The sequence below is a fragment of the Enhydra lutris genome, unplaced genomic scaffold (assembly GCF_002288905.1).
Source record: "Enhydra lutris kenyoni isolate GAN:26980312 unplaced genomic scaffold, ASM228890v2 scaffoldscaffold31, whole genome shotgun sequence".
In the NCBI taxonomy this organism is placed as follows: domain Eukaryota; kingdom Metazoa; phylum Chordata; class Mammalia; order Carnivora; family Mustelidae; genus Enhydra; species Enhydra lutris.
Window position 1 is genome coordinate 22,595,153 of NW_019154115.1, and position 21,523 is coordinate 22,616,675.

The following is a 21,523-nucleotide window of genomic DNA, read 5'->3' on the forward strand; positions in this document are numbered from 1 at the left end:
GACACTCCCTCCTCCAAGACTGGTCTTTGTCTAGAGAGCTCTTTAGTTCCTTCTCACCTTTGGGCAGCCTTTGGCCTCAGGCAAGAAGAATTCCTGCTCCTGCCCTGCTGGTCTTCCAGCTCCTGTCCTTTCTCCAGAGCAGTCAGAGAATAGTAGTTCAGCCTGTTCCTTCTGTCCACTTTGCAATTTTTACCAGAAAGTTTGACCAGAGCCAGAGATAATCTGGAAGAGTCGCTCACCCAAGGACTTGTTGGACTTCTTATTCTGTAAGTGTTACAGTTCACAGACTGGGTGAAGCTGAGGCCCTGGGGTGGACCAAAGGAGTTGGGGGAGTGGCTGAAGGTGACCGGCCAGCTGGGTGAACTTGGGTAAGTGTCTCCTCTCTTTAGGACCTGGTTTGGATGATCTCTGAAGTAGAGCCCAGCTGTTAGGTTATAGGGGAAGGCACATGGGGAAGGATGGGGAAATTCTGGAGGCTCTGGGAAGGGGCACTCTAGCCACTCTAGACCCACCTCTGCTTCTAACCACTTCACTCTACCAGCAGGAGGAATGGCACCATCTGTGGCTTGGCTTGTGTTTCTCCAGTTTGTTCTAGGACCAGCTCTGGTTGAAGACATCAAGGTGCAGATCGCCGTCAGGAACTTCCGCCTGTTACACATCGACTATCCCCGGGTTAGCTACCCAAAGGGTTTCCGGGGCTATTGTAATGGTCTCATGGCCTATGTGCGGGGCAGAAAATGGAGTTGGTATTGCCCCCAAATTCATTACATGGTGCATGCCCCCTGGAGAGAAATCAATGGGTTCTGCAAGTACAGTGACAGCTTCTGTGAGAATTACAATGAATACTGCACACTCACAGAGGACGCCATCCCTGTCACGATCTGCTCTCTGGTCTCTAGACAACCGCCCACGAGCTGCCACTATAATGACACCCTAACCAACCAAAGGCTCTACCTGCTCTGTTCTGGGAAGAATGATGCTGAACCGATAGGCATCATTGGCCTCTACTAAGAAAGGAAGGTTTTCTTTCTGAACCACCCCTTACTGCCACCACACACAAGCCTGACCCTACTCCCGAACTTCTGATCCCTGGTATAAGGCTTCCTTCCTGACTTCACAGACAGGCAGGATCCCCTCCCAAGAGACAAGGAAGGTAGGACAAATGTCTTGAGCTTCAGTCACCATGCAAAGTTATACAGCCTTGTAGCCTCTTTCCAACTTGTTTACCTCCTTTCTTCCCCTACCATCCTCCCTCTCCCACAGACAGTCTTACCCACCCAAGAAGCTGACTGTGTCCAGTTGGCAGTGACTATCCATCCACTGGGCCAGATCCTGAATCCTGGATGGAGGCCCAGAGCTTCAGCTCACACCATGGCAACAGGCACCCAGCTCCATGTCTCAACTCCCCACCCCCACCAGCCTTCTCTTCTTAGCTTTCCCCATCTCCCTTGGGACTCTCCACTCACTCACCTACACAGTAGGTACCTCTAGCTTCAGGGACCTCCCTGAGACCCTTAGACTCATTCTAGCCTCACTTCTCCAGAAAGCCTTTCAGTTCCCAGTCTGTTCCTCTCTGTGAAATCATTGATTTTCTCTCCTCATCACCTGTTCTTTCCTTTCTCCTCTACCACAGAGCCCAGGGTAGTCTCTCCCTGACATTCCCAACCTCCTATAGTCACCCTGTCTTCCTTTCTCTGACCCTTTTTCCTTCCACCCTTCTCACTGTGACTCACTGGAGTTTCAAGTTACCTTCTCTGACCTGTTCTCCCCAAGATTACTGCATCCCTTTCCTTCCAAAAGCTTCTCCTGATACATCTCCCCACCAAATCCAAGATCTGCCGCTGACAAGACAGAGCTGAGGTGAGCCTGGCTGTAGTCATGGAAGGTTTTAAAACCACATCTGAGTAATGTAAGACATAACCATTGGGTGAAACTGGGGTAAAGGAGGGGTGCCTGGGTGGCTCAGTCGTTAAGCATCTGCTTTCCACTCAAGACATGATCCCAGGGTCCTGGGATCAAGCTCTGTGTCAGGCTCCCTGTTCTGTGGGAAGCTTGCTTCTCCCTCTCCCACTCCCACTCCACCTGCTTGTGTGTTCCCTCACTTGCTGGGTCAATCTCTGTCAAATAAATAAATAAAATCTTAAAAAAAAAAAAAAGAAACTGGGATGAAGGGTATGTGGGACCTCTCTGTACTATTTTTGCATCTTTCTGTGACTCTATAGTCATTTCAAAATAAAAATATAAAAACACATCCAAATCAGTTCTGATTTAATTCCTTTTTCCTCAGCACACCAGAACTCCTACTCTTGGAGTCCTGGAGGCCACCCACCTCTGGTTGTCTTCCTGGGTTACCCTTAGCAGTGAGTGGGATCTTCTGTTCCATGTGAACTGCAATGGAGGTTAGGTGGGGTAAAACTCAATTCTGGGCTGGTTGTTAAAAATAGATTTTCTCATCCCCCCAGCTCAAACACATTCGTAATAGTAGTCAACCTGAGTAAGTTCTTGGCCCATTTTAGCTAGTTTCTATTTCTCCAACAAAATCTGGACTACAACAGATGAGAAAGGTAGAGGGACAGGGAAGGGTCTGGCTGGTGGTATCAAATCAGGAACTGCTGATTTGGAGATAAGGACAGTGGATACCAGTGACGTATGAAAGCAAAGGCACACATACTTTTTGCCGCCACATCTGGTTTGTCTTTTACCTCCAAATATATTCCTCAGCTCTGATCTTAGAAGCAGTTGTTGAAGGGAATGCTAACTTCTCGCTGGGAGGCATTAGGCTAAGTAGAGAAAGGGTGCAGAGCTGGAAACCCTGACTTCTTGGGCTCTCTCTTCTCTCTGCATTGATAGGCCCATCTATCCCTCATCCTGATGGAAGACAAAACTCATTGGCTGCTGCACACACGGATATTTATTGTTCCCTACGGTCCCTGGTGTTTAAGATGCTGGGTTGAGGACAGATTGACCCTAGTTGTTGAGGCTACTTCTTATTTGCTGCTCTTCTTGTCATAGGTGCCAGCACCCTTGTAGCCACTCACATAGCCTGAGTTGTCAGTTGTCTCTTCCCGTCCTGCGATGCCTTTGCCCTTGCCACTCTCGTCAAAGCGCTCCTTGTGGGTGCCCGTGTATTTGCTGGTGTCCGTCAGCCGGCTCACCCCACCCACTGTCGTTGCTTTCTGCAAGCCAGAGGAGGACGGGTCTGATCCCTCTCTCTTTCCCTTTGATGTCACACCCCTTCTCTAAAGACGGCCTCTGATTCTGCTAGTACTCATCACTCTGTTCTACCTTTGGGATAAGGCTGCTTTCTCTAGGGCCCAGATGCAGCCAGGGGTGAGAACTGTGACAAGAGCCATCCACTCATGAGAGTGGGGGAGTTTGGTGTATGGGAACTCATGTGGGTGTGTATGGATTTTTCTATTTTCAAGGGAGTTATTGTGACCAGGCTGCAGCCAGAGGACATCAACCCCAGATCCAATATGCAAGGTTCCTCCTATTGGGAGGGCCCTATTTGAAACCCAGAGTAGAGGGAACTTAAAATAGAGAGGGGTCAAATAGGGAACAGGTGGTGGGTGAGAGGAAGGAGGTCAGAGATTACAGGTCAGGATCAAGTAGAAGTCCTCTACACTAAGCATTTCCCCAAAGCCATCTGGACACTTGGGAATGAGTCTAAATTTTACTATTAAAATAGATGTGGACCCCTATCTGGGCCACAGGTTCCTCATCTCTAAACTAGTAGATGATCTCTAAAGTCTGTTCCAATACCAGCAGGGCACCTGCCTTGTCTCCCTACAGTATTACTAATGGTAGAGGTGAGGGACATTGGAAGGTGAGTTGGGAGGCAGGAGCAGCAGGGATCTAGGGAAATAGGGTCAAGGGTCAGGGATGAAGCATGTCACTCACAGTAACACCAGTGGTAGCTGGATCCTTGCCTTCCATGAGTTTAAAAATGCTCTCCAGAGCTTCATCTGGTTTCTTGTCCTTGAATCGTTTCTGGCCCAGTTCCTTCATTGCCTCCTGGAACTGTTGAAATGTGATGGTTCGGGCATTCTTGGCCCTGATCAGTCAGACAGAAACCCAGAACCTCTGGAACATGAACTCATCACTTTCCAAGGTCCAACCCTCCCCTTATTCGAATTGGCCTCTTGACACTGAGTGTCCTGAGGACAGGGTCAAGGACTTAGTAGGTGCTCAGTAGACCCATTACCCATGTTCTATCCCATGGACCCTTCCATGTCCCACTGCCTTGTTGGTTCTACTCTCACCCCTACTTCCCATCTCTGGTCCCTTACTTGACTTTGCTGAATACGATGTCCACATCAGTGGAGGTGACTGTCTTGCCATCCATGATGCCACAGTCTTTGCATAGTTTAGAGAAGTTTTTGTTGTTTATTTCAGTGCCGCTGCTCGATGATTCTCCGAAGACAGCAAACCGCTGGAATGTTCTCCCTGCTTCTGATGCCATGATCAACTGGAGGTGGGGGAGGAGAGTAGGGGGGGAGACTTGGGGGTAAAGCAGGAGGGGATGAGAGGACTGAGGAGTAATAAGGATGGGGGTTAAGATAAAATCAGGATCAGTAATAGGAACAAAGTCCCTCTTCCCTGTCCCTCTCTTTCCTTGTCCCCCTCACTCACATCCCACCTACTGTTCCAGCACTAGGGGTACTAGTGTGGCTCCTATGTGCTGAATAATCACCACTACCACCCACTTCCCCACCACTTTTTTGCACCTAAGAGTACCCGGATGGTGTCTGACCCTTCCCAGCCTTTATTTATGTGTGTGCAGGTATGTGGGAGCTGGCTGACTGGAGAGACTGTGTGGCAACGGGGAAACAGGGGAGGAGAGGGAAGTTTCTATGACCTCAGCAGTGTTTATGTGACATCATCCCCAGAGACAGCCCTAGTCTTGGTAGAGGGGTCTTTTCATTTCCCCACTTTGCATGCTACATCGATCAAGCTGCCAACCTTCTGACCTCTCCAGCCGATCAAGCTCTCCCTCATCATTCCAGCCCAGCCTGACCCAGTCTTCTGGGTCCTGGTCAAGTTGGTTTATACTCTGCCCCAAAGAGCTGAGAGGAGCCCAGGGAAGGGGTTAATGAAAACAGGTTGGCATAAATCCAACAGTGCCCTCCTTTTTAGTCTCAAGCCAAAGATAGTGACTGACATGGAGAATCCCAGTGGCTTTGGCAGACCAACCTCAATAAGAACTTTAAATGACTTCCAGTGTTGGGCCCGACATAGAAAGAGCACAGGCCTTGGAGTATGACAGACCTGGGTGGGTCAAGGTGAGTGAAGTCAGAGTGAGCGTGAGTCTCAGACTTCGAAAATCTTCCAGATAAGTTTCTGTGCAGGTCAGGGATTTCTCTTCAACCTGTTCTCTGGCTAGAAGCCATATAGATGGATGAACTTCAGGAATTCTAAAACAGAGCGACTGGGTTGGTGACTTACCTCCCCTTCCCCTCTATTCAGTCACCAATTTCCGTGAATGTCACTTCCCTATCAAATCCTCTCTTTCCATTCCTATGGCTCCCACATTTAGTCAAGTTCTTGTTATCTCCTATCTAGTTGATTTCCCTGGCTTCTAAAGGATCTCTCTCCTAGGGGCATCTGGGTGGCTGAGTCAGTTGAGTTGATTAACTCTTGATATCAGGTCAGGTCCTGATCTCAGGGTTGTGGGATTAAGCCTGCCTGTTGTTGTGCCCCTCACACTGTGGGGAGTCTGCTGAAGATTCTCTCTCCCTCTGCTCCTCTCCGCCCCTAAAATAAATAAATCTTTAAAAGAAAGAAAGAACGAAAGAGAATCTCTCTCCTAAATGGAATGCCCCCCCATAATTCATCTTTATCACTCACCCATCAGATTAATTTTCACAAAACTATTTTTTATCCAATAATCCTGCTCAAGAACACTCTAAGGATCTCCAGTGCCGAGACTCTGTGCCTGTCATTCAAGGACTTTCATGCTAGGGTCACACTTTTACCAAACAACACCAATCTCTCATCAGTGTTATTCATCTGGGACCATATGGCTTGACAGGCTACCTCAGTGGCAAGAGCATAGCCTTGGAGTGGAATAAATCTGGGTGGGGATTTGAGTTCTGGATTTGTCATTTACAGCACTGGTTGGTTGACCTTTGGCAAGCGACTAAAGCTTCTGTTACAGAAATCTCTGAGCCTCATTCAGTTCCTCACCTGTACTGTGAGGACAATAATAGTACTGTAGGATAGTATATAGGAAATATCTTGCACATAGTAGTTAATATTCAATTCTTCAAAGTAACTTGTGTATTTCTGCTCTCAAACTTTCCCTCATGCTCTCTTTCTTCCTGGATACAACGTTCCTCTCTCCCACTCAAATACACTATGGTTGTATTCCTCATGGGGTGGTATACCATGGGAACAAAACCCTTTTCCTCCTCTGAATTATACCAAGATAATGGTTCCTAGCCTGTAGGCTGTAGTCTCCTGGAGAAAGGATTTCTGAATTATTGCAAGGACCCCTGGAATCTATATGTACACAGAACACTGATCATCAACTGAAAAAATAATATGCTTTGCACACATAGATATTACTATATACATAGGTGTTATCATTATCAGAATTCTATACAAACTGGGGTGTCTAGCTGATTTGGTTAGTAGAGTATGTGACTCTTGATCTTGGGGTTTAAGTTCGAGCCTCACTTTGGATGTAGAGATGACTTAAAAATAAAAATCTTTAAAAAAAAGAATTCTCTACAAATTCTCTACAAACTACAAAAAATTCTCTACAAACTCATTTAAAAGTATTGCTGAATTCATGGTTTGTCTCCATCAGAAGATACTAAAACCATCAAGTGGGAATGAAAATCTCTGATCTCCCACTTGAGAAGGGTGGGAAATGATTGCCATAGGATTTATTGCCTAAACAATCTTGTAAAAGCATCATTTTTCTTAACATTTCCCATATTTATTACTTCTCCCACCTACTCCACCATAAACTTCTAGAGAGATCATGTATGACTACTTGTCACAATTCTCGGAATTGCATGCATACACTGGCTTGCACACAGTAGGTACTTAAAACTGTCGCTTCACTGAAGGTATAGTTTGCAGCTGCTTCTGGCCCAAGGGCAGGAAGTTAGAGATTACCCTGCTTGGGCCACTTAGAGCTGAGCTGTCCTGGGACCTGCCCTGGTGGAGAAGAACCCTACCTTAGGGCTTCTGCCTCACTTTTGCCTCTGGGAGTCTGAGACCCCTAGGCGACTGAAGCAAACAAATCCCAGTGGAAATTTCCCACCTCCTACCCGCCACACGCCCCTGCGTAGGCCCCTTATCAGGTTCCCCCTGAGTCATCCTGACCCAGAGACGAATTTAGATGCTGGAACCTCCAGGTCCTTCCCTCCCCCACTCCAAGTAAGACTACTTTAGACACATCTGAGATCATGGCAGGGAAGGTAGAGGATCTTGCTCTGGGCATTCTTTTTTCCCCAGCTCCAGGAGGGCTGGTGAGATCTCTCTCCTGTCCTACACAGCTTTATCTACTATCCCAATGCCAGCAAGCTTTTCCTTGTCCAGGAGAGTGTTAAACTGGCATCCAGAGGGGAGAGGGGACTAGGCAAGCTGCCAGGGTGCCCAGCTTCTGGGCCAGTTTCTGAGGGAAACAGTTATGAAGAGAGTGGGGTAAGGGAACAGAGGAAAACTTCCGTGCTCCAAACTGGGAGAAGGTATGGGGGTCCTTTAGATGTGAGGTTGTTGAAAGCCGGTTTGATCCTGACCAGTTCTCCTACTCTGGGTCACCTCCTCCCTCTTGGCCCCTCCTTCTTTCCAATAGACCCTGCCAAGTGGGGATGAAAGGGGCATTGATGTTCCTTGGAGGGGAAGGGGGTGTGGGTGGGGAGGGTGGTGGTGGTGGTGGGGTGGTTCCCAGGCAGGAGGGGGGAGGGCAACTTGGGGGTCTTGGGGTGGCAGTCTGTGCTGGTGTTGCGGTTGGCAGCTCCAATTCCATTGGCCATTGTTCCCAACTGGCCTGCCGCCCAGCCCCCGAAATGGTAACCAGGCCGAAGGAAGATGGAGTGGGGACCCTGGCAGGGAGGGGGCGCTGGAAGGGTGCAGGTGGGGGAGAAATTCAATCTGGTTTCCTTGTGCTTAAGACAACTTCGGAACCCCACGCAATCCCCCCCCACCCCCCGCCCCCAACTATTCCATTCCGAGTGGCCTTCCTCTAGGGCCACAGGGAGGGTGCATCTACTGTTGGGGGAGGACAGGGTGAGTGAGGAGGCTAGGATGGCAAACCCACCCCAGGCCCTGGAGAGACACACAGCAGTCCCCGAGAAACAACTGCCTGGGCCCTAAGATTCAGCCGGACCGAGCTGGTCTCACCCTCTTTCTCTGGGCCGGACTAGGAGGGGTTAGCCCCGAAGCCACAGGGTCTCTTGGGTTCCAGCCCGGGACACAGCGTCCTCCCCAAGCCCCCACTCCACCCCCGCAGAGTTAACTCCGCCCCCGCGCCTGTTTACCCTAGAGTCGGAGCCCCTGGGGGTCCCTGGCCCCTCCTCCGCCCCCCCTTGGGGCCTTGACCCGGGAGTCCCAGTTGGCTATCCTCTCCCCCCCTCCTGCGATCTCCCGCTATTTATAGCGGGGGGCCCCCCCCCGCATTCCCCGCCCCCCCTCCCCGCCTTGTTTTCCAACTTCTCAGGGAGCAGCCGAGAGCAGGCGTCGGGACGCAGCAGAGAGAGGAGGTACCAACACCCTGGGCACCCCGAAGTTGAAACTCCTGCGCCCCCGACGGCCCCCCACCCTTGCCCCGCTCTTTTGGTGCTGGCATACCTGCCCCTTCCAGGCGGCGAGACCCTCGCCTCCTCAGCGGCTATTCCCTCCCACCTCCTCCTCCCTTAACCTAGCTTGTGTTTACCCGCAAGCCGAGTCGGAATCATGGGGTGCCAGCACCCTGGGTTCGCCTCCTTACTACCCGTCCCCACTACTGAGTCTGGGGGCGAAGGAAAGAACCACAGTCTGATAGGCAGATCCAGGTCACGGGTGGGGGCGGTGTTGAGGGCGGGCGTGGGGATCCCCTGCAGGACTCAGGGATCCCCGCACACCCCACTACCGCCCGGTTGCGGGGGATGTGGTGGGGAGCGCGAGCTGAGAGTGGAGGCACCCAGCAGTTTCTTTCCTCGGAGTAACCCTCGGGCCCCCAGCACAGCCCCTCCCTGAGCCGCAGACAGCCTGGGGCGGGGTAAAAGGGGGGGCGTGTTTACTGGGGGTCTGGGGCGGATCTGCAGGGAGCTGTCGGCCCGTGGGCGGGCTGGGGCGGGCCGGGGGCGGGTCTGTGGGGAGCCCAAGCCGGGCGGGACGGAGAGTCAAAGGCAAGTGAAGGTGGAAGCGGCCGCGGCGGCAGCAGGTAGGGGGAGGGGCGGGCGAGGGGCTGCTGGGCCTGGATGGCGCCAGCCGGGCCGGTGGGCGGTTGGATCCCAATCCCTCCGAGCTGACTGCTGGCGGGCACAGGCCCACAAGGAGGGGGCGCTGGGCTGTGGCGCACAAAGGCGGAGGCTCCGCGAGCGGCAGGGCGTGTTTGGGGCGTGCGCGAGGTTGTGTCCAGGGTCCAGGGTGCTCCTCGCCGGCCGCGCGGGGGTGTTGGTCCCCACGCGGACGGACAGCGTCGGGACTTGTAGGGACAGGTCCCGGGTGCTGGGCCCGGTCGATCTCGCCAGTCCTACTCATCCCTTCCCAGCTGGCGCTCGGCCTTTGCGGGTCGTCGGGGAGGCTGGGAGGAGACTGTGGGGCCGCCCTCCCTCCCCTTCTCCGCTCGCGGGACCCACACCGAGACAGGGAGGAGGAGAGACGCGAAGAAACGGGGCTTTTTAAATGCTGTTTTTAAATGTTTAACTGGGAAACAGTCATGCTCAGCTATCCTCATCTCACTCGAGAGCTGTCAAAAAATCTTGAGGATCCCCTAGTCCCCACTTCTAGTTTGCAAATAGGAAATTGAAGCCAAGGGAAGTAACAGAGTGGGCCAAGGTCACACCCTTAGCAGCAAAGCCGGGACTAGAATCCGGAGGTTCTGACACAAGCCACGCTCTTTCCTCCACATCAGCACTTCCTTCTCTCCTCCCCCAGCCTGGACTGATGATACCTGCTCTCCATGTTGCCCCGCAGGCCCCTCCAGCCAGTATTGATTTAGCTGAAGCCTAGAGAAGACGTGTTCATTGGACTCAGGCGTACAGATTAGGGAGGGTTAGTGACCCACGTCGTCTAGATCTTGGCTGAGGCTTTCTGTCTCTAAAAGACCCAGCGTCTGCCTCCCATGTCATTCACCTCATTGCCTTGTTTTCTCAGACCCTGGAGCCAGGAGGAGAACCCTGACCCCTAACCCCACTGCATCGAGCCAATAGGAGCCCAGTAAGTGACCCCACCCCCAGGCTGCAGGCTCCTAACTGCCATCTGCACAGGTGTTCTGCTCCTCACCACCCCACTAATGTTGAATGTATGCTAAGAGAGTCTTGGGAGGAAGGGAAGGAAGCATTGGGTCAGTTGGACACAGGTGCCCCTAGTTCTTTTTGTTTCCCTCTCCCCTTCTTGGTCATGATACTTAGGTCATTTTTAGCCCCTTTCCCTCTGAGCTGCTGACCTTGAGGCTTAGTTGAAGGTCACAGTTAATTATGAACTCTCACTGTTCCATCCCTGGGTATCTTTGGAGTACCCAGTCATTGAGCCACAAGTTTCATACCTCCCTAACTCTGGGAGTGTAGGGTGGCCCCTGAATACAGCCTGGAAATCCAAAGTTGGACTCCTGCCTCACCCTAGTATTTCCATCCAGGCCAGGGGAGGGGGTTTCTGAGGCGTGGGTGTTGAGGGCCAGCCGTGGGGATGACTAGTCGGAAGAGAAGTGGTATCCTGAGTCCTCTGCCACCAGCCCTCCTTCCCAGCGGCCTGGATGTGGAGCTGGGGGGCAGGAAAGGCTCTGTGTGTGTCCTGAGGTGGTCAGCTCTGGGGCCCTCTGCACCCCGCATTGCCCTGGGTGGAGAGGAAGCCAGGTGCTTGAGATGGGCGGGTGTGGAGGCCACCTCCCTACTCGTGGTGTTTCCTCGTCCTGCCAGGCCACCATGGCGGAGCTGCAGGAGGTGCAGATCACCGAGGAGAAGCCGCTGTTGCCGGGGCAGATGCCTGAGATGGCCAAGGTTATTAGAGACCCCTGACTCCCAGGCCCAAATTCCAGACCTGCAGGCATCCCCATCACCTCCTGCCTTCCCAAACCCATAATCTCATTCTAACCCACAGCCCTGTTTTCTCCACCTGTACCCATGTCTCTCCCCCATAGACCACAAGGGGAGTCCAGGCCTTTGTCCTGTCACTACACTAACCTTCATCCTCTCCATGTCTCTTTTTGTCATCTCTTTTGTCTTTTGTCTCGGTTGGTCTCTTCGCGAACCTTTCTTCTGTGTTTGTCTCTCCATCTGTGACTCTACATGGCTGTGTCTCTCTGTGGCTATCTCTGTGTGTGTGTGTGTGTGTGTGTATGTATGTATGTGTGTCTCTCCAGGAGGCTGAGTTAGCTGCCCGAATCCTCCTGGACCAGGGACAGGTAACAGCTTGGGAGCAGTCCCAGGGTGGTAGGAGGGGTTCTCCTTTTTCCCAGTAAAGAGAGGGCTGCTCTCTGCTCCCTTTCCTTCTATTTCAACCCTTTCCCTTCCCCACCTCTCCTTTTCCTTTCTTTCTCCTTCTCAGAGTTCTTTGGTGCTCTCCCATCCTTTACGATTCTTTTCCATCCTCAGAATCATTTTCTCCTGTTTTATTTACCTGCACCAAATTCTTGCTGATCCTATTTCTAATTCTTTGTTCCTGTCTTCTCTCTTTGCCCCTCCCCACCCCAACTCCCCGACTTTTATGGGACTTTTGTGGGCACCTTTCTCCTGCCTCTTTTTCCTCTCAGCCTAACTTCTCCCTAATGGTGACCTGTTTTTCTGCAGACTCACTCCGTGGAGACCCCTTATGGCTCTGTCACTTTTACTGTCTATGGGACCCCCAAACCCAAACGCCCAGCGATACTCACCTACCATGATGTGGGACTCAACTGTAAGGACCTGAGCTTCCCCTCCCGCTCCTTTCTGGGAAGGTGGGAAGGGTAAAACCCCAAGGGAGGGGAAAGGGTCAGCATTGGCAGGAAGGGAGCCATGTGGCATATCAAGGGGGAGTTCTGTCCTGGCCTGACTATGGCATAAAAAAGGGTGCGTTCTGACTTGGGGATGCTTTTCCCTGGCTGATTCTACTGTCGGGGTGGTGGGGATTCTGTTTAGATAAATCTTGCTTCCAGCCGCTGTTTCAATTCGGGGATATGCAGGAAATCATTCAGAACTTCGTGCGGGTTCACGTGGATGCCCCTGGAATGGAAGAGGGGGCTCCTGTGTTCCCTTTGGGGTGAGACTTAGCTCCCTCCCTCCTCACGATGCTTGGAGGCACAGGGCAGGGGTGGGGAAGAGTGGACCAGAGGAGGAGGAATGGGGGGACAGTGGAGACTCTGGGAGAGGGTGAGTGGGGCACCCTGAGGTGCAGGCACTGGGGGCAGCTTGGTGTTTTCCTTAACGTTCTTCTCTTCCCCAGATATCAGTACCCATCTCTGGACCAGCTTGCGGACATGATCCCTTGTATCCTGCAGTACTTAAAGTGAGAGGCCTGGGAACCCCTCAAAAACAGAGTTTTCTGCCCAGCACAAGGGGGCCCTTAGAACTCCTATGTCCGCCAGGGTTCCCGGGCAGGCTGTGGTCTCTGGCCTAGATAGATCCTACCTCCTCTGTGCCTCCACCTGACTGTTGAGAAGAAGAGGGATGAGTTTGGAAATTGACTTGAGTCAGCAATGTAGTCCTGACGGAGAGAAGCAGGAAGAGGAAGCGGCTCTGCGTGGCCCTGCCTCAGGCTGAGGAGGGGCTTCTCGGATCTGGAAGGTAGAGAGGAAGAGGAGGGGTGACAGAAGCCCAAGGAGCCAGATAGACTTGTCTCTTTTCCTCCCACTTTCCCTCCTCCAGACACACACCTGGTACCTGGAAGCCCTGGGTGTGAGGGAGAGTGGGAGAAGGAAGGGAGAGCCTGGTGAGCCTCTGGAGAGCCGTGGTGGTACACACTCGGTGTGCTGGACGACTCCCCGGGCTCTGGCCCTGGCTCAGCTTTTCCTGGGCACCTGAGCTCTGGGCAGCTGGGTTCACCTTTTGCTCTCTTTCCCCCGTTCTCCCTATTGTTCACCGAAGTTATGTCTTTTTTACCCCCATCTTGCTTCAAGTTCTCTTCTTCCTGGTTCCTCACGAGGAACCAGGAACTAAACCAGAACAAGTTGAACTAGCTCCTGAGAATTAAAAATGGACACAGAGCTCTGTAGGAGAAGTGTCTGGTTGGCTGGTGGATGGGTGTTACTCTTCAAGATACTAGCTCCCCAAGAGACAGCTGAAGTAGATTTCAGGGACCTTCGCTGGCTACCAGTATCAGTGGTTAGCTCCTCGGCACCTTCCTTTTTTTGCACCCCTCCAGGGAAGGTTGCGTTCTGTCCTTTGCGCATGTGGCCTTGGGAGGGAGGTGACGAGTTTGAAGGGCCAAACTTTTGGACACCAGGGCCGGTGAGAGAGACGTTTCTCTTCCACAGTTTCTCCACAATAATTGGAGTTGGTGTTGGAGCTGGAGCCTATATCCTGTCACGATATGCTGTAAGAAATTCAAACCAAACCAAACCAGACAAGGGAAAGGCAGGTGTAAGGCCCATGGCAGACTGATTAGAATATTGTTTGCTAGTGTGTGTTTGTGGGGAGGACTTGGGTATAAGGGTGGGGAGCAGGGCCCATGGGAGCCTAAAACTGGCTGGAGCTCAGTGGGAAGGGAATAAGGCCCTGCCCAGTCTCTGATTTCCCTTCTTTCTGCTACTTCGCAGCTTACCCACCCAGATACGGTTGAGGGTCTTGTCCTCATCAACATTGATCCCAATGCCAAGGGTTGGATGGATTGGGCAGCCCACAAGGTTTGGAGGGGCCTGTGTGTTGAGGTCCAGGGTGGGAGGGCCCTCTTGGGAAGGGGAGTGGAGCAGGAAAGACGTGTGACTTTTTAGCCTGGGTCCATTCTCCTCATAGTATCCTGAGCTTGCTCACCCATCCTTTCCTCATAGCTAACAGGTCTTACCTCTTCCATTCCGGAGATGATTCTTGGACATCTTTTCAGCCAGGTAAGTGGTTGTGGAAGGTGGAAGAAGTGGAGGGGACTGACAGGGGCTTGAATGCTTGGAGCGACTTCTTTAGGTGGGATAGGATCTGGGGAAGAAAGAAGGCTTGCTTCTTCTCGTCCTATAACTGGTGACGTCTCTTCTCAACCCTATTTCTCCCTTTTCTTTCCTTCAGGAGGAGCTTTCTGGAAATTCTGAGTTAGTACAAAAGTACAGAAATATCATTACACATGCACCCAACCTGGAGAACATTGAACTTTACTGGAACAGCTACAACAAGTGAGTGTGTGGTGCATGTGTGTGCGCACGGGAGAGCAAGGTAGAAGCAGCAGCCGTGGGTCACGGGCGGGAGGAGGACAGGGAGATTGGGGAATCACACAGAACAATCACAGGGAGGGCAGGGTCTGGTGTGCAACTGGGGCAGCTGTGGGCCAGACCCCATGGGATGAATTGTAAGGAGATGTCCCCCTTTTTCTTGTTTACTTCCCTTGGGTTTTTGGATTCCCAGAAGAGAGATGATTCTTCTGCCTTCACTGCCCTCTTGCCAGGGACTTGGGTTCCAAGTGGCCGCAGGGATTTGAGGCCTGCCTGCCACTTTCCCCTTTGGTTCCCACTTTCAATTATTAATAGTTGACTGTAATTTTTGGAAGGAAGACAGCTTCCTCAGGGAAGGAACTGCCTAAAATTCCTGCTCTTCTTTGAACCCCTTTCTAGTCGCCGAGACCTGAACCTTGAGCGTGGAGGTGCTGTCACCTTCAAGTAAGACTTTAAGAGTAAAGCTTTGTCTCTCTCCCTGGATCTTCCCTAGATGCTTACATTCTTTAGAAGAAGGAGAGTGTTTTAACAGGGAATTTTCTCGTCACCTCCCACACTATCCTAGGAAGCAAATCCCACCTTCTAGTCTTACCCTTTTGGGTTGTCTTGGAAGGGTTAGTGGGGTTCAGAAGACTGTTTCCTCTTTGGAGCTGAACAATTTCCAGCTGCTCTTGTGGGAGGCAGCGGAGGGCATAGTGGGGGCTCACCTTCTCCCTCTGACACTATGTCTCTAGGTGCCCTGTGATGCTGGTGGTAGGAGATCAAGCACCCCATGAAGATGCAGTGGTCAGTAGAGAATTTTGGGGTGGGCAAGGGAGGGTTGGAGTCCTTGGCCGGTGGTCAGAGGGGTATCTTGCCAAGAGGCAAGCTCTGTTTGGAACTGGGAGAGCAACTGTGGGGCCTAAGAATGAAATGGGTATGGGGCTGATGGGGAAGGAACTGCGATCCGGGTCCCTGGGTCCCTTGGATGGGAGAGGCCACAGGGAGTATAACGTTATTCATTCAGCTTCCTGCTTATACTAGGTGGAGTGTAACTCAAAGCTGGACCCCACCCAGACCTCTTTTCTCAAGGTCAGTGACCCTACTCCAGGCGCTGCCTGACTCCTGTCCCCGCCTGACTCCTGACCCCCTGTCTGGAGCCATAGATACTCTCTAGGTTCAGCTTCTAGGCCTTCAAGGTCCCACACAGGAGCAGGCAGGGTGGATAAAGACCACAAACCCTTGGGGCCTGGAGTGGGGAAGCTAGGGAAGAGAGAACCTTTCCTACCTCTTGGCATGGCTGCTTTTATTTATGTGTGTATCACTTCTTCTGTATGGCTGTCTCCATCTCCTGACCAGATGGCCGACTCTGGAGGTCAGCCCCAGCTGACTCAGGTGAGTACCACTGTCCTCTATGAGACGGGATGTTAGCGACACTGAACTATACTCTTTGCCACTCACCCCACCCCCAACCCGCCATGGTCTTGGGCTCCATCTTGGCTTCGAACCTCATCTCACTGTCTGTCCCCCTCTGCTCATCTTATTTCCACAGCCAGGCAAGCTGACCGAGGCCTTCAAGTACTTCCTGCAAGGCATGGGCTATAGTGAGTATGGGGGTCAGAGGCTATCGTGAGAGCAAGAGATTGCTGCACAGGAAGAGGGATGGGCACTGAGTGGGAGGAACCATTTCAGGCTAGTTCTGAAGCTTACCACCGTCTGCCAACTCATGGACCCCTTCCTCCCCCACCCACATCCCCATTTGTCACTCTCATCCCCACCCAAGTACCCCACTCGGAGTTGCCAGCCTCTCTTTCCCACCTCCTTTCTGCCTGCCGCTTATGCTTCTGTCTCCACAGTGGCCTCATCCTGTATGACTCGCCTGTCACGATCACGCACAGCCTCCCTGACCAGTGCAGCGTCCATTGATGGCAACCGGTCCCGCTCTCGCACCCTGTCTCAGAGCAGCGAGTCTGGGACTCTCCCTTCAGGGCCCCCGGGGCATACCATGGAGGTCTCCTGTTGAATGACCTTTGTTGCCCTGGTGTACGACCCAGCCCTCACCTCCCCCAGCACTAACCTGGGAGGTGCATAGGGCACTGGGCCAGAGTAAGGGAAGATGGGCAGATCATGTGGGGAGATGATCTTGATCTTTGATTGCTACCCTAACCTTGACCTCTAACCTGTGATTCCCCTCAGATCCTGGGAGAGATGTCCTAATATCTCTTAGGGACCCAGACCCTGAAATTATCCCTCTCCCTCATTTTGATGTTAAGGTGGAGAGGGTATGTGTCCCCTCTCCCTAATCTAGGTGTCCATAGATAAGGGATAAGAGGTGGTTGTAGTTGCCCCATGGTGCCTCCATCAGACTCTCCCTACTTATCCCATTGCAAGAGTAGGGGACTTGGGGCTGGGACTCCATTCACCAAAGCTGATACGGCTTTTCATTAACACTTCAGACCTCTGAAGAGTATGGGCCTAAATGAATGTGTGTCAGAGGAGGCTTGCTGGTGGGTTAGTGGTCCTCAGGATGAGATAGAAACATCTGGTGTGTGAAACGGAAGTTGGAATGGGAAGTGGTGGGCAATGAACAAGTATGAGGGAAGGATTGGAGCAGGGGCAATAGGAAGGGGCCTGGGGCCATTGGCTGCACTAACTTTGGTAGCTGTCTAGACAGAGTGTGTCTAGAGTGGGAGGGGGAGGGAGCTAAGCTGGGGCAGGGCTGCTTGGGGCTTGGCATAGGGGTGGGAAGGGCTATCTTGGGGCTCGGCTCACACTGTGTTATGTGTGGAAGGGTGCCCTCCTGTGTCCCACGACTTCTGCTGTAACAATAAACTGTAGAGGAACTGAGTGCCATTCTTTGTCTGAGTATGCCTGCATCATGCCCCTTCCCCCCCCAACCTACCGCCCAACTCACATTCTCTTCTTAGATAGGGCCTGGCTCCCTGTGTCCCTATGTGACTACAGAGTCAAAGGCCCCTAGTCCAATAGGATGGTATTGCCCTTGACATTGATAGTATTTCCAAGTTTTGGGAAGAAAGGAGCTACTTAGGTCTTATGAGACTTCCTTATTGGTTATAGATCCTTGAGAAATGCCATAGGAGGTCAGAGATATCACCGACATCATGATCTTAAGAAGGAAGTATGGAATGCCAACCGAAGTGTCCAAGGACGTCTTGTGATCACCTTCCTGCAGGTGATCCTCCCTAGGGGGCACCTAGATTCCATTTTAGATGGTTCAGTGCAATGAGTAGGCCAGGCCTCACCCAGTTACTAGAGAGATTGGTTTGCTCATAGCTGGTCCCAGTCTGAAGACTCCTTCAGGAGAGTAATAGGACAAAGAAGGATTTCCTCTAAGGAGTTCTCCTCCCCCATGAATCCAAGGACATGGGGTGTTGATTAGATTATGTTTGTGGTTCTCTGAGAAGTGTTTCAACAAGTCTGCACAATACTCATCGAGAAGACTTTGGATACTGTGACTGTTGCAGGCTGATTCTTGGGCTCTTGGGGGCACAAGAAGTAAAATACGAGAAGGCACTTTATATTATTGGTAAGAGTACCATGGATGGAATATTACAAGGCCACTTGCTGGGTTACTTTATAGAACCTCCACAGACAATGACATGCTTTCCTCAATGAGCTGAGGACTATAATGTGGCTTGATGTCTGGTGCTGACACACTGACATGGAAGTGAGGCATGGAATATGTTATTGACTCTTGAGCATTTCATCACTCTCTCATAGGCCTGAGTCTATTTTAAATGCAGTAGGCCAGGATCAGAAGGGGGCAGGGGTATTAAGTGACTCGCAGAGTTCTAGAGCTAGTTATTGATGGCAAGGGTGTTGGGTGAACGCACGCAGGGCAGGCGGCAAAGAGTGCTTAAATGCCACCCTAAAGAAAAGAGAGCATAATTGGAATCACTGGACCAATTAGCTCCTAGTTAAACAAAACATGAGGAAAAGTCAGAGAACTCCAATGAACAACAGCCTTGACCCGCAAGAGGTGCTGTTGTGAGGGGCACTTGGCCGGTTTAGTCCATAGAGCTTTCCACTATTGATCTCAGGGTTGCAAGTTTGAGCCCCATGTTGGGTGTGAAGCCTAGTTAAAACAAACAAACCAACAAACCAAACAAAGGTGTTGTACATTATGGAAGGGAAGGCAGGTCTTCTCAGCATGTTTGCCAGAAAACACTGTTAGCAAGGTAATCTTCAGAATTGGGAGGAAATGAAAGTGTGTGTTTATCTGCTGGGAGCTGGTGTATGAAGTGGGTGTTGACTGTGTGTCTCTCTCCTATAGTTGTGTCAGCACAAGAAACCCAAGAGTTAGGAAGAGGGAGAGATGCTCTCTGCTGGGAGGAAGCAGAGGGGGTTTGCTGTCCTTGATTGACCTCTTTACTGTGTTGGTCCCAGTCCCCACTAGCCCATTGGGGTGCAGCGCCCTCCTGTGGATGGCATGGTTCTTCCTAACTTTCTCCAGGGCCTGCTTCCCTTCGGGTATCTCTCAGTGTTCTTTGTGATTCTATGTAGTAACTACATAGGGAGGGAGTGGTCTGTGGCTCCTGCCTGTTCTTAAGATCAGAGCTCAGGAGAGAGGTGAGCAGACTTCATAGAAGCGGAACCACAAACTCCCTACTTATTGTCTCTGCTTCAGGCTTAGGACTCCTGTTTCTCTCCTACTGTCATTCTCAAGGGCTGTGTTTTCCTGACTTCAGGGACAGAAGCTCAAGATAGCTAAGACAGAGTTCTCTGGGAAGGAGAATATAACTAGAAGAATATGGTGATGAGACCCTCGTGGGGTCAGCGTGAAAATTCTGGATTCATGAGGAGATTTTAAAGAGTGATTCTGGGGTGCCTGGGTGGCTCAGTGGTTCAAGCCTCTGCCTTTGGCTCAGGTCATGATCTCAGGGTCCTGGGATCGAGCCCTCAGGGTCCTGGGATCGAGCGCCGTGTCGGGCTCCCTGCTCAGTGGGGAGCCTGCTTCCCTCTCTCTGTCTGCCTCTCTGCCTACTTGTGATCTCTCTCTGTCAAATAAATAAATAAAATATTTTAAAAAATAAATAAAGAGTGATTCTCTGAAGTTACATACAAAACAGTGAAACTGCAGCAGGAGGGATAGATATTAACCTTTAAGGGCACTCCTTTACATACTTAAGGGAAATGCTACCGTGGGAGACACCACCTTTCTAGAGAGATTTGGGGACTAACAGGAAAGTGAGAATCAGTTCTGACTAGAGGTCAGGGGTGTGGTCAGGGTAAATGGTGCCCAGAGCAATTAGGTTGTTTGCACCTCTCTCCTCACCCACGTTACAATTTTCCCCAAATTGGATAACTATATAGTAAAAGTAGAATGCATTCTGTATTTGACATTCAATATATCTAAAGATAGTAACGAAGTTGAAATAAAAAGGAAATCATCAACAACTGGCCTCTTTAAGCATCCCTGCAGACTGGGGTCTAAGGGTGTCAACCCTGTCTACACCCCTTTTGTTTCACCTTTGCTAGTGGCCACAGGCCCCTCCCTGAGGTCCAGGGGCAGGGAATATGAGGGTGTCTGGCCAGTTGGCACATTCCCACTCACACATACCAACCCACTCCAATTCTGGCAACTGTTCTTTGTACTCTATCACCCAAAGTCAGGAGCCAGAGCACTATTTCCTGTGAGGGAGGCAAGACACTGGAAAACTGTCCTTCAGGGGAGGGGTGAAGTGGGTAAACTGTCACACAAGTTAGCCTGGAATTCTGTGGTTTTGTTCCTGGATGCCTTTTGTTCATAGGTGCTGGTCTTTGGCTGACCTCCCATCCTGCCCCAGGATACTCACTAACCTCTATTCTCTTTGATGCTGTGCCTCAACTCTTCTCAACTGCAAAAACCCAAGCCTCGGCTTGTATACAAAGGAAGGTGGGGGAGCTCCAAAGGGTTACTTCAGAGAACCATTTATTGGTGCAAGAATGGAAAGCTGGCTCTAGGTGAGAGAGCAGTTGGAGGTCCCATTCTTCTGTGTTTTTTTTTTTTTTTTCCATTTAAATATGTAAAATATACATGTGTGGGGGTGCAGAATAAGGGATGGGGAAAGGACCCAGGGGTTCAGGAGACTTGAAAACTGTTCCACATAAATTCTCTTGTGACTATTCCAACTAGCTTCTTCTCTTACCCTTTTTCCTAACTGGCATCTTTCCTCATATTTTTTTTCAACTTTAATGATTCTAAATGTTTTCAGTTATAACCTATTTCTTAAGGCTGAATGAGTTAAGGTTCGCTTGTGACTCTGGTTTCCAGTTGTCTTGGCCCAACTACTTCAGCTCTCCCTCCAGTCCGTGGTTCTCATGCCCATTCTCATTCCATCCTTCTCACTGCCAACTCACTTGAAGTCACATTCATCTGCTCCCTTATAGCCCTCTCAGACTCCTGGCTGGGGATTCAGAGCTTTGGAAAATGCTCTGGTTGGTCCTTTTTTTATTTGATCCTCATTTTAAAAAAATTTATTTATGTATTTGAAAGAGAGAGACAGAGAGAAAGCATGAGCAGGGGGGAGGGGTAGAGGGAGAGGGAGAAGCAGACTCCCCACCGAGCAGGGAGCCCCACCCCAGGACCCTGAGATCATGACCCGAGCCAAAGGCAGACGCTTAACCAACTGAGCCACCCAGGCGCCCTGATCCTGAGGTTGTAAGGAGCCATTCTCTAGCTTTATTCCCGCTCTTGCAACGATACGGTTCGAACTGAAGATGGTTCCTGTTGGGGTTGGTAAGTTGTTGGGAGAGGAAAGGAAGTGCTCATGAAGGAGAGAAAGCACTGATGGCTGAAAGCAGAGGTGGCTGAAGGTGAATGTAAGGGCTCCCGGGATGGGAGGAGGCAAAAAGTGCATGACTCACCCGTGCTTGAAATCTCCCACCCTCTGCTCATTTCCCTCTGACGCTGATAGCATAGGTGACCCAGAAACATCTGAAGAGCCCCAGAGTCTGATGTCCTTCTCCTCAAGTCTTCTTTCTGTAGTCCTACAAATCCTCTGTCCCTGAAATAGCTAATGACCGTATAATTGTATCCCTTCCACTTCACCCCCCCCT

At 51.2% G+C, this 21,523-nt stretch overlaps 3 protein-coding genes across 6 annotated transcripts; 2 read left to right on the forward strand and 1 right to left on the reverse strand.

Annotated features, from left to right (window-relative positions):
- Window positions 1-501: 501 nt before the first annotated feature.
- On the forward strand, window positions 502-1,011 carry LOC111153317 (ribonuclease A family member 13 (inactive)). Its single transcript, XM_022512262.1, has one exon. The coding sequence runs from the start codon at window positions 550-552 to the stop codon at window positions 1,009-1,011; it is 462 nt and encodes a 153-aa protein (XP_022367970.1). The 5' UTR covers window positions 502-549.
- Window positions 1,012-2,888: 1,877 nt separating this feature from the next.
- Window positions 2,889-4,761, reverse strand: LOC111153316 (tubulin polymerization promoting protein family member 2). The gene is made up of 4 exons (XM_022512261.1): window positions 4,728-4,761; window positions 4,290-4,531; window positions 3,901-4,054; window positions 2,889-3,176 (listed from the first exon to the last, which is right to left on the reverse strand). The coding sequence occupies exons 2-4, from the start codon at window positions 4,460-4,462 to the stop codon at window positions 2,988-2,990; spliced, it is 516 nt and encodes a 171-aa protein (XP_022367969.1). The 5' UTR covers window positions 4,463-4,531; window positions 4,728-4,761; the 3' UTR covers window positions 2,889-2,987.
- A 3,892-nt stretch (window positions 4,762-8,653) lies between these two features.
- LOC111153185 (NDRG family member 2) lies at window positions 8,654-17,321 on the forward strand. 4 transcript variants are annotated; one of them, XM_022512039.1, is made up of 17 exons: window positions 8,654-8,714; window positions 10,312-10,374; window positions 11,073-11,153; window positions 11,516-11,557; window positions 11,943-12,048; window positions 12,270-12,390; window positions 12,574-12,636; window positions 13,604-13,664; window positions 13,886-13,972; window positions 14,117-14,173; window positions 14,346-14,449; window positions 14,885-14,929; window positions 15,220-15,271; window positions 15,509-15,556; window positions 15,824-15,859; window positions 16,017-16,068; window positions 16,321-17,321. In XM_022512039.1, exons 3-17 carry the CDS (start codon window positions 11,079-11,081, stop codon window positions 16,485-16,487), a joined length of 1,116 nt encoding a protein of 371 aa, XP_022367747.1. In that variant the 5' UTR covers window positions 8,654-8,714; window positions 10,312-10,374; window positions 11,073-11,078; the 3' UTR covers window positions 16,488-17,321. The 4 variants fall into 4 exon arrangements, with proteins under 4 accessions (XP_022367747.1, XP_022367746.1, XP_022367748.1 ...); XM_022512038.1 differs by lacking the exon at window positions 8,654-8,714 and adding an exon at window positions 9,317-9,376; XM_022512040.1 differs by lacking the exons at window positions 8,654-8,714; window positions 11,516-11,557 and adding an exon at window positions 9,317-9,376.
- The last annotated feature ends 4,202 nt before the right edge of the window (window positions 17,322-21,523 follow it).